Raw genomic sequence first — 18,948 nt, 5'->3', positions numbered from 1 at the left:
ATATATATTGATTATTAAATAAACATGGATCTTTAACACGTTCACTGCTATGCTCCTCGGGCATAGTTTGTTACCGCACGCCAAGCACTTTCACTTCTACAAGGTCAGTACGAGTTATCTCGTAGCTGGCTTATCAAACAGAATTTTGTTTCATAGGCCAACTACGAGTAATCTCGTATCACCCTCCACCTATGTGTTACAATCACTGACGACTGTGTAACTTGAGTTCAGAGTCAGTGATGTTCAGCATTCGTTGCAGTAAGGTTTGTTGCATCTAGTCTTACAATTATTTAAAATTATCTATGTAATTGAAGGTTTTTATTTAAAATAAAACCCTTCAATTATGCCATGGCCAGTAAAAGAAAGCTTACTGATGAAGAATTAGAAGCTTATGCTGATATGAGCGTTGATGAATGGAATGAATTATTTGGTTCCGATTCCGAAGATGATCCTACAGACAACTCTAGTGATGACTCAGATGATGATATATCATATATAAATATATGTATATGTTGAAAAAACTTCAAAAAATTGTTTTATTTGCATTAATAAATACACATCTTATGCAACAATATCTCTTATAATATACTATACTTTTGCTGAAATTATTTTCCTTCTACCAAGTCCCCAGACGTGCTCTCCACTTTATTCACAAGCCAAGAGTCCAAATTAATGTGCTTATACTATGAGTTAACTCGTGCTTGGCATAGAAGGTCGGTAATCGACATACGAGTATATTCGTAGTTTGCTTGTGAGGTTCATATACCAACTACGAGTACACTCGTAGTTGGCAGCGAACATGTTAATATTCCTTATTCCTGTTTATCAGTTATTTTATATTCCTGGAGACTTTTTAGGTTCCTCTTTGATAAAAAGCAAAAATAAAATGTTTGCTTTTCATAAATATAATAAAATTGTCAAATATTAAAAGTAGAGTCAAGAGGCTTCAATTTGGCATTAGTAAGATACTGAAAGGAGGATTTTATGGAACATCCATGATAAAAGTTTAATGGAGTGAAACAGCACTAGGAAATGATTAAAAGTAGTATTTAATGTGTCCACTATTTCATCTCAGTTACAGAGAAATCATTAGGGAGTACAAAATGAGACTAACTCACACACACACAAAAGCAGCACAAAACTAACTAAAACACATGGACGGGAGACTAGATTCCTAACTAGGTGGGGTGCCCTCTATGGACACCTGTTTGCGGCCTAGAATATAAACTGGGTTCTCAAAGTATTAGTGTTTCCATATTTTTGAAAGTTTTATGCAACCATATTTGTTTAAACGAGGCTGATTTTTAAGAGGAGTAGCAGATTCTAAAAATAGTCTTTTTCATCTGAATGGTCTTTTTCCATTTGATTCTGTGAGCTGTATCCAAAGCATGGTCTGCAAGGCCAGATTGACCATAGTCATGACTGCAGATGTATTTTTTATGTTCTTCCATTTGGATGGTAGCTAATCTTCCTGTCTGTTCATAGTAGGCCAACTTGCAGAAATGAATTCTATATGCACCTGGAACTGAGAGGGGTAGGAGTTTGTCTTTAGTGGAGTGGATAAGGGTAGCTAGTTTTAAGTGGGGTTTGAAAGTGATGCAAAGCTTGCATTTCTTTAAGATTCTGGATATTTTTTATGATGTGCCTTGGACATAAGGGATGGCGATAGCATTACTGAAATATTTCTGAAGAGAAGGTTGTGGATTGGGGGAATGATCGATTATTTTTTTGATAATATAGTAACTGTAACCATTAGGTGGAACAGTGTGGTGTATATGATTGAGTTCTGTTGTAAGAGAGGTCTCATTGGAACAAAGGTTATATGTTCTATGAGTTAGTGTTGTTAGAGTCTTCTTCCTGTCATCCTCCTCTCTACAATATGGTGTAATAAAAACACCAGAAACTTAGACTTTAGTGAGATATAAAGATAGAATTAGCTACCCTATTGCTATTTTTATATTACATGAACTACTTCAGGGAGGCGATGGACTATTCATGTATGATCTACCTAAAATGAAAAGAAATCAAGAATTAATAATGACCAAAATTAGGTCTGTGATAAGTCATTGGATATCATATGTAAAAAATGTAATTAGATATAAACTTTCCAACCATTTCCTTCTCCTGTTATTTAGAAAGGAAGAAGTTGGTGAGAGGAGCCTGTCAGATAGATCAAGGAAAAAAATGTTAAGGGATAATAGGTGGTGGAAGAATAAATAATCATCTCTGGAAGTTGTATAAGGATCATATAAGTAAGAATTTTACAAGAAATTTAAAAGTAACTATTTGCATTGAGGTGGTGAATGAGGAAAACATTGCTGGATAGTGATTGCATCAGCACTAGTGCACTGACCATCCACACCATATAGAATTTATCACATTAATTTAATATGGATATTGAATCATACTACAAGGGTGGTCTGAAAAGCCCTCCTCTGCCTTACAATGTAAAAACGAATTTATAATTTCAAAATTATTTTTATTTGTCAACATAATTTCCCTTAAGACTAATACATTTATTCCAGTGATGCTCCAGTGCCATTATACCGTCCGTGTTGCAGTTCTCAGTAAGATCTGCAAAATATCCCCCCCCCTCCCCCTTACAGCTGCAATCACCTCTTGATTCAAAGAAAAACACTGACCAGCAAGGAAGTATTTTAGTTTTGGGAAGAGATAGAAGTCAGAGGGAGCAAAATCTGGGGAATAGAGTGGATGTTCAAACAATTCATAGTGCAGATCCCTTAATTTTCTCATTGCCAAAACATCTTTGTGGGCAAGTGCCTTGTCCCGATGAAAGATGATTTTTTTTCTTCTGCAAACTGGGTCTTTTCTCCCAAATTTTTTCGTCTAGTCTGCTTAAAAGATCGGAATAATATTTCCTGGTTATTGTTTTACCCTTTTGAAGATAATTAATAAACAAAATGCCTTTAGCATCCCAAAACACCAATGCCATGACCTTTCCTGCTGATGGAACCGACTTTGTCTTCTTTGGCACTGAAGAACCGGCTTCTGTCCACTGTGATGACTGCTGTTTGGATTCTGGTGTGTAATGGTGAATCTAGGTCTCATCCATAGTAATAAATTGATGCACAAAATCAGTTTTATTCTTGTTAAAATGCTCCAAGCACTGTTCAGAGATTTTCATGCGAGTGCATTTTTGATTTGCTGTGAGCAAGCGTGGCACCCATCTTGTGCAAAGCTTTTTCATTTGCAATTCTTCATGCAAAATATATCCTACATGTTCTTTTGAGCCTATAGTCTCGACAATTTCATGCACTTTGACTTGCTGGTCATCCAATATCATATCGTGCACTTGATCAATGATTTCTGGTGTTGTTACACTTTTTGGACATTCTTCACGTTGATCATCTTCAAGGCTGGTATAGCCACATTTAAACTTGGCAGCCCATTTCTTAATTGTCGAAAATGAAGGAGAAGAGTGCCCATAAACTTTTATGAACTTCGAATGAAACCTTCTTTTACAAAGAATTTTATAACCCCACGATACTCAATTTTATCCATTTCAAGGGATACAGACAACATTTTTGCTTCAGACAGCTGTATAAAACAAACTACTTGATAGAGTGACTTGCAATTTCACATGGATGCTTATGACAGATGTACCAACTTGGAAAAAAAAATCTCTTAACCATAGTGTTGCCATCTATGGTCGAGGCCGAGAACTTTTCAGATCACCCTCGTATATTGAATTACAGTGAGCCATTTGATTCCATGGAGGCTTATTACTTCTGTAATATCAAAAATAAAACCTTGAACTCTTCAAGATATTATTATTATTATTATTATTATTATTATTATTATTATTATTATATGTAAAACAGAGTAAAATTATTAAAACAGCAAAACCTTATCTCATCATCATCATCGTCAAATTCCTGCCATGTACACTCAAGGGGTGTACAGGATATGACAGTACTACATGAAAAAATTACATCATTACTAACTTCCTATCTACAATTTTCCTCCATATCAGTCTGTTACTTGTCAAGACTCCAACATTATCAGATCTTATATTTCTATCGTCTAAGGCACTTTGTACCGTATCAATCCACCTATATCTTGGTCTTCCTCTGGGTCGTTTTCCTGCCAACCTGGCAGAGAACACTTGTTTTGCTAATCTTTCCTCTCCCATTCTATTTAAGTGACCATACCACCTGAGATTAGCTCTGCTAACGCATTCCTGGATGCTGACAATGTCAAGTTCTTTCCTAATATCCTCATTTTTAATATGATATTGCCATTGATGCCATCTGTTCACGCCTCTAATCTTTCTCAGGACTCTCATATCTGCGGTCTCTAGTCTTTGGTCAAGTGTTTTACTTCTGACCCAGCTCTCAGATCCATAAGTTAAAATTGGTTTGAACACAGTCTTGTATACAGCTAATTTAGTGTTCCGACTAATTTCTTTCTTATTCCATATGAATTTATTCAATTGACTTCCCACGATACCAGCTTTGCTGATTCTGTTGTCTATTTCTATATTTAGTTTACCATCTTCAGTAAAAATTGTGCCTAAGTAGCTGAAATGTTTTACTTGTTCCACAGGTTCTCCATTCACAACACAGTTGACATTTTCAATGATTCTGCCTATTTTCATTGTCTTTGTCTTTTTATTGCTGACCTTCATACCATATCTATTACAACAGCTATTCAATTTAGTCAGAGAATCTTGCAGGCTTGTAGCGGATTTATTGATAAGTATAACATCATCTGCATAAAGCAAAGAGCTGACATTAACATCTCCAATTTTGATATCAGGTTTAATACCACATTCCTTCATAATGTGATCCATATAGATAATGAATAACAGAGGGGATAATGTACATCCTTGTCTCACACCAGATTTAACATTAAACCATCTTCCTGTACTTCCTTCAATTCTAACTGCTGACTCACAACTCAAATAAAGACTAAGTATTGCTTGATATAATGCCCCATTGACACCATATAACTGCAGCGTATTGAATAGCTTCTCTCTTGGCACCTTGTCATATGCCTTTTCCAAATCGACAAAACTTAAATACAGATCTTTGTTATATTCCCATGCTTTCTCGACTATTTGTCGTAAAGTGAAGATCTGATCCTGACAGCCTCTATTTGGCCTGAATCCAGCTTGTTCTTCACCAAGCTTTTCTTCCACAATTCTTCTCAACCGTTTCTCAAGTATACTTGCATAGATCTTGCCAGGAACACTCAGTAGGGAAATACCTCTGTAATTCTCACATTCAGTTTTATTTCCCTTTTTATATATGGGTACTATGAGAGCTCTACTCCAATCATCGGGAATTCATCCCTCTGTCCAGGCTTTCTGAACTATGCAGTGCAGCCACTGTAAGACTCTTATACCACCATACTTCAGCATTTCTGGTCGAATATCATCTACTCCTGCTGCCTTTCCACATTTCAAGCCTTTGATGGCTTTTTCTACTTCAAGTATGGATATGTATTCCTGACTGCATGCCTGGTCAGTGTTTTTTATCACTGTGCTGTCATCACTGCTTGTTTCATTTAGCAGTTTTTCAAAGTAATTACTCCATACTTCAAGGATATCTTTTTCTCCTGTTTTCATTTCACCTTTATCATCTCTAATTCCTTTTACAGCACTCTTTCCTCCATTCCTAAGCTTCTTCAACAACCTCCAGAATATTTTGCCACCTTCTTGATATTTATTTTCTATATTCTTGCCAAATTCCTCCCATGACTTTTGTTTAGCTAGTTTTACACACTGTTTAGCTTTCTTACATTTGTCTCTGTATTCTGTAAGAGTAAAAACTGACTTATTTGCCAGTAACTTTTGATATGCTTTCTTCTTTTCCTTCACTGCCTCTTTAACTTCCTGTGTCCACCAGGGAGTTCTGATTTTTTTATCTTTGCACACAACCTCACCACATGCCTCTCTGGCAGAATCAATCAATGTTTCCTTCAGAGTTTGCCACTGAATCTCCAAGGTTTGATTCCTGTTCTCAAACTCTTTCATTTTCTTTTCAATAATATTTCTGTATTTTAGTCTACAGTTTACATCTGAGAGCTGCTCAACTTTTATTCGCTTTAAAACTTTCTTATATGTTATTCTTTTCAATATGAAATTCAATTTTATCCTGCTCAAGACTAAATAGTGATCACTTCCAATTTCAAATCCTCTGTACACTCTGGTGTCCTGCACCAGGGAGAAAACATCACTATCAACAATAACATAGTCAATGAGACTTTTCTTATTCCTAGCCTCTTCTCTCCATGTGAATTTGTGCACATTTTTATGTTGGAACATGGTGTTAGTAATAACCAGTCCATGTCCTGAGCAGAAATCCAACAGATATTTGCCATTATTATTAGCTTTGCTCTTTTCTCCAAATTTTCCCAAAATATTTTTATGTCTCACAATCATTTCCTACTCTACTATTTAGATCCCCAACAAGGACCAACTTTTCCTTTTTCATTGTGTCAGTTGCTTTTTCTAAAGCCTCAAAAAATTCCTCCACTTCTACCTTAGTAGAACCTTCTGTGGGACCATAGGCACAAATAAGTCTCATTGTCCAGTTCCCCATTCTCATATTTGCCCACATTACTCTACTTGAGACTGACTGCCATTCAAGAAGATTAGCCTCGTATTTTGTGTTGAATACTATGGCTACTCCTTCTTTTCCTTGATTGTTATTGCCTGAATATAACATTTTGTATTTATTGCTCAGAAAGATCTCACCAGTTTTGGTCTTTTTTGTTTCAGTCACCCCTATTATGTCGATCTGGTACTTATCTAATTCCTCAGCTAGCTCCATTTCTTTGCCATTCAGGCTTCTTACGTTGATAGTACCGATCTTTAACTCTGGTGATGTTGAGTTGAGGTTTGTTGAAACCTTATCTCTGCACTCCAAAATGCAACACCTTGCACTTATTAATATTAAAACTACAATCTCACTCATTTGTTCAAGTTCAATTCTACCAAATCCTTCCTGAATGAAATTAACATTAGCAGTGCTCCTTATAATTCTCCCAACTTTGCATCATCAGCAAACATCTGAAGATCCTCAGTCAATCCAATCGAAATATCACTAAAAGTGAATTATGCAATGGGGGTCCAAAAACAGAACTTTGAGGAGCACAAATAGTTACTTCTTTTTTTGAAACACTACCCATTCACAACATGCTGGTATCATTCTAAGCAGTCTGTTATGCATTCCCATCCTCTACAGTATGCACACCAACCTATTATAAGTAATGCTAACCATCAAAAAGAATTTATGTCCATCAACCCAATCTAGTATTCTGTTCCTAACCAATCTTTCCATTACCTAGACTACAGTTGCCGATATACAGATAAGTGTATCATTGGAAATGTCCACCTCTGTCTTGGAATAGTACCACTTTATGCTTATGGAATGGTACTATTTTGCCTTCTTTCCACTCCTCAGGAATCTTTCCCACTGCCAAACTTTCATTAAATCAGGTGAAGGGTATAGCTAACTCATTTGCACATTTATTAAAATATGTAGTGATATGTTATCCATTCCCAAGCCTAATTAGCTTCTAACCCAATTAACACTTCATACATTCCTGATTCTTTCATTTCTCATTTTTCAGTTTCATTCTGTGAAATTTAAGAAATTCACTATCCTTGTTCCCATATTCTATCTCCTCCTTCCAATCAACAATCCTGTATTAAATTATTATTATTATTATTATTATTATTATTATTATTATTATTATTATTATGCCCTCTGTGGAGTCAGAAGACTCATTGCAGGAGGTTCATTCAACTGATAACATATTTGTCGTACGGAATTTTAAAATCCTTAACACTCACTGCATAAATAACATATTCCATTCATCCACAATTCTCCATGTAAAAATCTACTTCTCACACCCCTCTTCGTCACACTCTTATATAACTTCAGTGGATTTCCTCAGGTTCATCCGTTCTCACCTTGTACTCTTTTTATAATCCCCTCTGGATTAATCAGATAAAATCACCTTACTAGCTTCAACATCTCTATCATATCACTTCTTTTCATCCTACCCACCAAACTGCAATTCAAATTCCTTCAACCTCTCTCTATAACCAACATTCCAGAACCCAACTTTATTTTCATCTCTGGACTTTCTCTCTCTCCAAGTTTCCGCATCATAATGAAAGCCATGTAACCAAATTTGAGCATAATAGTCCAAGTCTTGTCTGACCAGTGCTTTATACAGTGGCATAACCAATTCCTTATTCCTTCATGTTAGTGTATAGCTACACTACAATATGCAGTCTTTGCAATGCTTGCAGTGTATCCTCTAAATGTCAGTCTGATGTCAATCATCACTCCCAGATCTCAAATCTTATTTACTTTCTGCAGTACAATGCCATCAATATAGTACACAGCCTTATATTTCTGCACTCCAAAATGCAACACCTTGCACTTATTAATATTAAAACTACATCTCCACTACTTTATCCAAGCCAAAAGGCTATTCAAATCTTTCATCAGCAGAGGAATCCAGTCAATCTGCATGATATATCATTTACAAACAAGTTAAATAATAGCCCCCCACCCCACAAACAGACCCCTGGGGGTCCACCACTAGTACCCTCCTTTTTTGAGATATTGTTCCATCATACACAACTTGCTGGTATCATTCAGAGAGCTAATCTCCAATCCATCTAATCAGTACACTATCCAATCCCATCATCTGCAGTTTGTACACCAACTTATCATGTGGTAATCTATCAAACACTTGCAAAGTCCAAGAATATCACTGTATATGATTCTTCTTTATGTAAAACATTCATCAGCGTATCATAAAATGCAAGTAAATTATTAAAACAAGACCCACCCTTTAGAAATCCATGCTGACCATCATAAAGAATGCTATGTCTATCAACCCATTCCTGTATTCTATTCCTTACCCATCTCTCCAACACCTTGACCACAACCACAGTTATACAGACTGATCTATATTTGAAAACTTTTGTCCTAGAGACATGCTTGTGGCATGGTACTATTTTTGCCTCCTTTCCACTCCTTAGGAACCTTACCCACTGCAAGACTTTCATTAAATAACCAGGTTAAAGACATAGCTAACTGTTGTTTATGATCCTTAAAAATGCATGGTGATATATTGAGTTGTCATAATACTTGCCTCTCTTCTACATATTGCACAGCATCATTTACATTATTATCATATATGCTGATAAAGTGCTCAATAACTTGACTATATCCTTTGCAATAGTCATGCTCCTGGCATGATTATCCATCAGTGTCAACATGCCATAGTTATTCTTCCTCTTTCTTGCCACATAGCAGGAGAATTCCTTTGAATTAACCTTTGCCTGACCAGCCATTTTCTTCGCATACTGCACCATTTCTTTCTTTATCATGCTTGTTACCTTTTCTAACCTGCACTTTATACTCCTCATATCTGATTACTACCAACTGTCTAGTACCTCCCCCATAACTTTTTCTTTTCCAACACAACTTGCATGATTTTACTCTTCATCCATTTCACTCTATTCTCACTCTGCTCTATTTACTTGCTTAACTCTTGGTATGTATTTATACTTTGCTTGTTTCAAATGCTGCCTTATGAATTTTCATGCACTGTCAATATCTTTTCTCCACATCTTATCTACTCAACGTATTGATGCTAGTTGACTACAGAACTTCCCATAATCACCCACCTTATAATTATACATATATCCTTTTTTTGGTAGTAGTCTTTTCTTGTTTCTCCACTTCCCAAACAAGTACCTCATTATCATTCTCACCAACTGGCAACAGTGTTATGTAGTCAACATATTGATGCTAGTTGACTACAGAACTTCCCATAATCATCCACCTTATAATTCCACATATATCCTTTTTTTGGTAGTAGTCTTTTCTTGTTTCTCCACTTCCCAAACAAGTACCTCATTATCATTCTCACCAACTGGCAACAGTGTTAATACATCATTAACAGCTACATCTTGTAAAATTATCACCAAATCCAAAACACTAACAAACTCACTCTCCTTGTTTCCGTATACACTATCTCCTCGTTCCATTCTATATTCCTGTAATTAAAGCCCTCCATCAGGATCACCTTCTTTTTTAAATGCCCAACCAGTTTGCCTAAACATTTTATAATCAGCATTCTCTACATTCCCCTAACATCCTGTTTCAATTCACACTATAATTCTAATCTGCACATGTACTATCAACATCCCCACTCTATGGACACAATTCCTCTACAATCATCAATGTCTTCCCCTCTTCTTTTCACCTTCCCATCCTTCTGGAAAATTGTATATTCTTAAATTTCTATTCCCAACAATACATCATTCTCCTTCAACCAAGTTTCACTTATGCTGATTATCTTTGGGCATACTGATTCAATGAAGGTAACAAACTCAGATCTCTTATTTGAAATACCTCTTATATTTCTATAGAAACATAACATTCCCATGTCTTCGAGGCCATTCTACCAACACCAACATTCTATTCTCTACTCTAGCCACAATACCACACCTCTCTCTCTCTCTCTCTCTCTCTCTCTCTTTAGTTTGACCGCTCCAGTTTCCCTGATCCTGACTGTGATTGCCATTCATACCTGTCTCATCCTCACCTTTATGTATTCCATCACCTTGTCCTGCTGCAATTATATCTTCAACCTCTTATCCATCTTTTTCCTATCCTTCTACAACCTACTTCACAATCTTTCTGGTCCTTAACACTAGCTTCATCTTGATTCTGTGCTGTCTCTCAGCAAACAATAGTTTATCAAAATATCCAACACCAAACATATCAAAATGGAATCCATGAACCTAAAACCAATCAAGTTTCCCTTCAAATTCATTTCATAGAGTCACAAACTGAACATGCTTGTTTTACACATTCATTATCTCTGCTCTTCTTCTCAACTGGGCAACACACTAACCATTGAGCTGATCAGACCTGCACACATCCATTTGCATTTGTAAGGCCAGATGGGATGGTCTGGAGTGAGACCCATATCTGAACTGTTTGAACAAATTTAAAACATTGTTTTCTTAGCACATCCAAAAACATTGCTACACTCATTCGTGACACTTTCAACATTGAACAAACGATACTAAATATTAACCCGCATTTACCAAATATGAAGTAACAAAGAAAAATAATTATAGAAAGTGCTCTTGGAAAGACTTGCAAATTGATTATTTTGCAATAATAATATTATTATTATTATTACTGGCAACTCCAGGGAGGCCCCAAATCATGCTCATCACAACTATTCGACATTCATACAGTATTTATCATACCTCGCCTTAAACTCATTCACTGTCACAGCATCCACCACAGACTCTGGCAGCCCATTCCACTCATTCACCACTCTAAAAGTAAAGAACCCAGCTCTAACACCCTTATTAACCACACTTTTGCCCAGCTTCCATGGATGTCCCCTAGTCCTCCCATAACCAGCCCTGTTCTCAAAAATATCTTCTGAATTAATTTTATAGAAACCCTTCGGTATTTTAAAACCTATAAAGTATTTTATTTTATAATATAAATATACTAAAAATACCTGTGCATCTCCATGTTTGTTACTGGTAATGCAGTTAGTGCCATACTGTTTTCTCCTTCCACTTAATGTGTTAGACTGAAAGATCTGTTAATGCTGAGTAGCTTGGCTTCATTTAAACCTAACTACTACTACTACTACTACAACACTGTTAGGGTGATTAATACTACTCATATTATTCATTTCATTGTTCATACTGGATGAAAAACTAGATTCTCAAAAATCTTGCCATCTCTATATGAGACTAGCTATCTCACCTTTAATTAAAAAGACTAATAAAGGTCCTTTGTGTCCTCGATGAGATTTGCACTCAGATTTTTCAATTTATTTTTTCTTGAATTTTTTTTTGTATAATATTTTTATTTTTAATGAGACTTCTAAATAAAAGCACAAAATAATAATTATTATTATTATAATTATAATAATCGAGTCTCTGTAGCTCAGTCGGTATAGATGAGGCCCTTTGGTCAGAAAGACTTGGGTTCAATTCCTGTTCAAGATGTAATCTTTATTTGGTCTCTTTTGACTAAAGGTGAGTTAGCTGGTCTCATATGGAGGTTGGGGGTTTTTCATCTCCCAGAACAGGCAAACCTGCCCTGTGAACACACACATCTACAGACATGGGACACACTGGGAGGCATAAGGTTAATCACCTTATCCTCTAAACAGTTGCAGTTTCAAATTGTAATAGGCTATGTCTAATATAGGAAAGAAGGAGGAATTATAATAATTATTATTATAAAAGCATATCAATAGAGTCTGACTTTTGGCAAGGATAGCCACTAAACATTTTATCAAGCATCAACTATCATATGCATAATATCTACCATATTTCTCTCTGAACTCATTCACTGACAACCTGTTCTATTCACTCCCCCCCCCCCCCCACACACAAAAAAACCTTCCTTTAGCCCTTGCTAACCACATTATTATTCAGTTTCCAGGGATGACCTCCTTATTTTACTGCCTCCAGTCATGTGCTAAAAAATTTCCTCTGTAGCAATCTCTATAAATCATATTCACCAACTTAAATATGTCTTTATCATATTCTCTGTTTTCTATAATCCAAAAATCTTCATTCTGTCCTCATAGATCTGTCATAGCCTTTAGATCCTCTTCACCTTCTCATCACAAGAAATTCTGTGATCTAACTTGTACACATCCAGACAGATGCAGCTTTATATAAAAAAATATGTATAATAACCTCATCTCTCCTTTTTAGTATGTTCTTCAATAACTAGGTAATCCTATTAGCTGTTTTAGCCACCTTTGTAATATGTCCTCTGAACTTCAACTCTACATTCACCAGCACTTCAAATCCCAAGTCATCAATTTCCTGCAACCCATTTCGATCAATATGGTAGTAGTAGTAGTACATACCTAGTAATTTGGTAATCCCAAAATGCATAACCTTGCACATGCCACATGAAAATGATAACTATTCTCCTTTGCTCATATTGTCAGTATATTTAAATCATCTTGCAAGTTCTCTACATAATCTTTATTAACAATTGCTCTACTATTTTGTCATCAGCAAACAACTGATTGTTCTCCTCAGATCATCCTCTCTATCATTAATGTACAAATTAAGCAGCAGTAACTCAACAACCCTAGAGCACATCTCTTCACCTGCATCTTCCTGTACTCTTCTCCTACATAAACTACTCTCTGTCTGTACATCAGCCACCAACTTATCCACATGACTGGTTTCATATCTATCCCTATTTACTCCAACTTATGATAGGGCTCCATGCAGTATCACGTCAAATGCGTTTGCAAATTCCAGCAATATCCTAGTTTAACTATTTCCTTTATCCAACAATATCATTAGTTCATTGAAAAAATTGAATAAATTACTGAGGCATGACCTATCTTTGACAAACTCATCCTGCCTCATATGATGTTATTTATATTCCTATCCATCCATTCTAAGTTCTGATCTTAACCAACTTCTCCAATACCTTGACTGCCCATCCTGAGTTGCTGACCTGTCTATAATTTACTACTTTTTCTCTTGGAGCCACCTTTATTCAGCAGCACTGTTTTCCTCTTCTTTCACTCTCTTGGAATTCTGAAGAGCTGAGACTTAAACAGTCAGTCAGTAAGAGAGTCAGAAGTTCTCTGGCACATTTCCACAATACACAAACTAATATCCCATCTAGTCCCATTGCTGTATTTGCATCAAGATTATGTAATATTCAAAGCAGTTCTAGTTCATCTACTTCTATTTTCTCAGTCCCCTGTCATATCTATTACTGCAATATTTCTGCCTTCTTACTATCTTTAGTCATCAGTTATTCTTCCTTTTATTTGGCACTTAGTGAAAGAACTTCTTTTGATTTCCTTTGTCTTGCTCAGCTAACTTCCTCTCATTTATGGAATATTGGACCCTAAGCACCAAATTCTTGGATCCCTTTTCTGTTATTTATTCACCCATTTTATTTTATGGACACCTTAGTTTGTATACTATGATAAACTCAAATGATAGTTCAACATTGGATTCTAAACTAAATTTCTAACTTCGTTTTCTTGTTAATTACTGTATGCTACTAGATTTTTATCTTAATTCTTGTACTTCTGAGATAAAAGTTCTGCATTGATTCAGTAACATTTTTTATACTCATCTGTATCAAATTTCTTTGGGGCTTTAGTTTTATTTTTGGCCAATTAATGTTTTCACTTCATATTTGAGCATCCCATTTTAATTATATCTCCCCTTTATTGATCATTAACTGGATAATACATGCCTTGAACTCCTTGGAGATGTTACATAATAATAATAATCATCACATCTCATCCTATCAATTTTTCTTAGCTATTACTTGACTTCAACCAATCTCATTTGGATTGTGTCCTGTTATCATGCTTAGAAATGTATTTAATTAATTAATCACTAATGATTAATTTTTGCTTGGATAAATTGTACAGCATTATCTAAGTAATTAGCAATGATTTCTGATTGCTAAGGAGTTTTCATAACTAAAAACCTATCATATTATTGCTGCAGTATAATGTCACTATTTTGAGAATCCACTGTTTTTATATATATATATATTTTTTTTTCTTTTTGTATGCAACAAACCTATTCCCTGACTTTTAGGGCTATTCCTCATATTTTTACTTACATTTCCACTTTGCCATCACATTTTAAAATTAATTTTTAGTTCTGTGAATTTAATTAAAAATTGCCTTGAAAACATTTGGCTAAGAACAGATGAAATGATGTAAAACTCTTCATTGTCAGTAAAGTAAGATGCATTGCATGCACTGCCTTGGCTTGAATAATTTTAATTTTTATTTCACTTTTAAAGTTATACTAAATTTTTAAGTATTATAAATATATGACATAGATTATATGAAAGCATCTCAAATTATCTGTTTCACATTCATCATGACTTGACCAGTATAAATGTTCAAAGTCTAGCTAACTTTTTTTTTTTTTTTGCTTTTTTCCCCCTTAGGTCATGTAAGCATTCTGTTAAACTAACAGTATGCCAGCCATACACAAGTAATGTGAGTTTTCATATATGCACTTAATATCTAATAAAGTAATATTTTAACATTTTAATAGTTCAGGATTAACATTAATAAAGTATTTTAACATTTTTTTTTATTAGTTCAGGATTAACATTGTTATTATGGCTTTCATGAAGTATGGTAGCATATTCTAAGAAATCTGTATGTTCTTATCGTGTTCTGCCCTAAAAGAATTTAGCCCTTTAACAATACTCTGTGCATGTGTGTATGTCTGTGTGTCTGTTGTTTTCCTCGCCACATGTGAAGTCAGAAAATTTGTACAAATTCCATCATTGTTCTTTCATTTAATCACAACACTGACAAACAGAGATAAGGAGGTTATCCCTTTCAATAAGACTTTCTTATTGTCATATCTGGACTACTGCATACTGCTTTGGTTGCCTGGGTATCTCTCACTTATGAGGAAACTGAAACGATTCAGAAGCAAGTGACAAAGATGGTGGCAGGTTTAGGGCTTTTTTGATATGCAAGTTTAGATATCACTTTGGTCATTCGTTTTTAGACCCTTTCTAGTGTCTCGCATCACAATGAAAACCAGGTGACCAAATATGAGTAATAATCCATGTGTGGTCAGACCAATGCCTTATATAGAGGTACCACCACCTCCTTATCCCTGCATGTCAATGTACTTTTTATCACAGCAGCAATGTGTCCTAGGAGCTTTAGTCCACTGTCTATCATCACCCCAAGATCCTGAATCTCATCCACTTCCCGAAGTCCAGGAAGTGGAGTGAATTGGCCTTCAGAACACATGCAATTTACAGACAAAAAATGCTGTTGTTGGTGACCAAGGGCAGTAGATGGTGTTGATGGTAGTACTGTCATAGTGGGGTGTTGATGGTAGTACTGTCATAGTGGAGAGGGTGAGATGCATTTTATTGAAGTAGAGTGCCCTCCTTGATGAGTCCTTGTACTCCCTAGTGGTGTTACATAATAATAATAATGAGGAGGATCTGTTTAAGTTTTGTAGATTAAAGGTGCCAAGAGAAAAGCTCTTCAAAAAAAAAAAAAGCTACAATTTTATAGTATAAATTGAACATTTACACATACACAGAGTACAAATACCACTTCTTTAGACTTTCAGTTTTATCTTCTCATGCTTCATTTCATTCTTCATTTTGATCAACTCTTAACTGAGCTCTCCTCTCCCACTTTGTTTCCATTACTTTCATTACTATTTTCCATCGACTTTCTAATTACTTTTGGTGATGCTATTATTGTTTCTGGAATACTACAGTCTATCACCGCATTTATCACACACTAATAATTTTCTTCTTTTCATTCGACCAAACAGTTCACAATCCTTTCACATTTTTTGACATAGACATATAACAATTGTAGTTACACTGCAAAAAAGCACAAATCTCAATCTTTCAATTAAAAAATTTCATGCTGTTGGCATGCACTTTCTTATATCATTTCTGATATTAGAAAGTGAAGACCATGATGCACTGTTACAAAAAAAACAACAACTACAGAATATAATTTTAAAAACACTGTTTTCTTAGTGCAGTTTAAAAACACTACTTTCCTTTGTGACACTAGCAACACATGTTGAAGAACTAACTGAGAAAGTAGAGATAAGGAAGTTATTATCCCCCTTTTATAAGGTTTTGATAGTCAAATCTGAACTGTGCACAGATTTAGTCACCTGTTTTTTTGCAAATATAGAAATGATATAGATCCAGAGGTAAGTGACCAAGATGATGAGAGGTCTGTGGAATGCTTCCATAAGAGGATAGATTGATAGTTGTTTGTGAGTTACAAAATTTGGCTAATACGATAAAAGAGGGGATACGATAGAAGCATCTGTCCTGATTTACGCTCACACATAGACCTACAATTTTTGCCTTGTAAGTATTCGAAACCGAAATCCTAGGAAATAGGTTGGTTAGTCCTTATTCCTGGAGGTATCCTATGTCTGTAGAAGCATGTGTTCATAGGGCCAGTTTGCCTGCTTGCAGGAGGGAAAAATCCCAGATAAACTGGGGAGAAAAACCCTGCAGTTCATGCCCAAGACCGGCTAACTTCACTATGTCTGAGAAAGATCCTAAGCTCCTCACATCAGTGATGGGAATCGAACGCAGGACCCTCCTTTCCAAGGCATATGGTTGCGAAGCGCACAACCACTCAGCTAACTGCACGGACTGATAGAAACATATAAGTTACTAAAGTGGTTTTACAGGATTGATGCAGAAGAAATTTTTCAATATATTACAAGAAAAGAGAGAAATCAGAGAGAATAAATCCTTGGAAATTGTAAAAGAATATAGTTAGCAAGCATGTGAGGACTAGATTTTTTGATGCTCGAGTGGTGAAGGAGGGAAATAGTTTGCAAGAAGAGGTAGTCATGAGTGTTTTGTCATTGAGTGAGTTTAAGAAGAATTATGTTAGGGCTGGATGTAGACATTAGTAAAGGATTACAAAGGAAGCATTCTGTCAATGTCATCATTGTTTATTCATGTATGTACAGAAATGTGCACATAACAAAAACTCATGTAGATAGTCTATTAAATGAAAGTGAGCCAAGTCACCCTGTTATGCATCAAATGATAAATATCAGATGGTTCTTGAGTCTTCAAAAGAAAGTTTGCTTATGTATTACCAGAACTGTTTGCTTGTTCTTCCTCTTCCTCTGTGTCCATTAGTTAGTCCATAGTGAGCAAGAGCACTAAACATAGGTGAATGTGAATGTCTAAGTGTGCTAATCACCTCAGTTGACTTTTTTCTGAATTTTTATTATTATTATTATTATTATTATTCAGGTCTCCATGGATTCAAAAGACTCTTCGTGGGAGGTCCTTCCTAAGAAACACAAAGTCTATCAAGACTCATCGAGGGGTAGGTCCCCCCTAAGAAACACAAAGTCTATCATACCACTCCTTGAACTCATTGACCATTCTCGCTCTCACCACTCCATCAGGCAATGCATTCCATGGTTCAACCACCCTCCATGCAAAGAAACCACTCCTCACCCTCTTGCTCACAGTTTCCTTTCGTAACTTCCAGGGATGGCCTCTTGTCATCACTCCTTCCCGCTGTTCAATCAAGCGAAAGAACTCCCCAGTGTCAACCCTGTAACCACCTCTCAACAGTTTAAAAGTCTCAATCATATCACCTCTCCTTCTTCTATCCACCAAACTCTGCAGTCCACATTCCCTCAGCCGATCCTCATAACTATCATTGTACAGTCCTGAAACCATCTTTGTTATCTGCCTTTGTACCCTTTCCACAGTTAATTTATCCCCTTCAAATCATGGGGACCAAATCTGAGAACAATAGTCCAGGTGTCATCTGATCAGGGTCTTATACAACAGAATGATAACTGTTTTATCTCTGCAGGTCAGAGATAAAACAGTTATCAGTGGTCTTCTCATTATTGCAACAGTACTCTGTGCTACCTTCATCACCTTTGCAATATGTCCCCTAAATTTCAGGTTTCTATCCATCATCAACCCCAGTTCTCTTGTCTCCCCTACTTCCTCCAATATAACTCCTCCCATAGAGTATGCAGTGTCCCATCGATGTTTCCCAAACTTCAAGACCTTACATTTTGCTACATTAAACTGACACCCCAATAATTTCCCCATCTGTCTAGCTTATTCAAATCCTCTTGCAGGGCTTCCGCATCTGCACTATTACTAATAATCCTTCCCAGCTTCACATCATCTGCAAACAACTGAATATCCCCCTTGCAATCCACTGACAATGTCATTGATATAAAGGTTAAACAATATAGGTCCCAGTACTGAGTCCTGTGGGACTCCACTTGTAACCTTCTGCTTCCTTGAAACTGCCCCACCATACACAACTCTCTGATACCTATCGGACAGCCAATCTTGAATCCAGTTAACCAATCTGACATCTTAAATG

At 35.9% G+C, this 18,948-nt stretch overlaps 1 protein-coding gene across 1 annotated transcript in view; it reads left to right on the top strand.

The window, feature by feature from the left end:
* The window catches only part of LOC150100697 (uncharacterized), a 463,381-nt gene that overhangs the window by 224,949 nt on the left and 219,484 nt on the right, over positions 1–18,948 (top strand). Inside the window, exon 6 of the mRNA XM_090401246.1 lies at positions 15,000–15,051. Within this exon, the coding sequence (XP_090257372.1) occupies positions 15,000–15,051 (52 nt within the window). The remainder of the gene's footprint in view (positions 1–14,999; positions 15,052–18,948) is intronic.

Source organism: Typopeltis vanoorti, chromosome 12, assembly GCF_054136105.1.
Source record: "Typopeltis vanoorti isolate ZY-2024b chromosome 12, IOZ_Tvanoo_1.0, whole genome shotgun sequence".
Taxonomy (NCBI): Eukaryota; Metazoa; Arthropoda; class Arachnida; order Uropygi; family Thelyphonidae; genus Typopeltis; species Typopeltis vanoorti.
The sequence above is the reverse complement of the archived record's forward strand: the minus strand, read 5'-3'. Positions and strand labels throughout refer to the sequence as shown.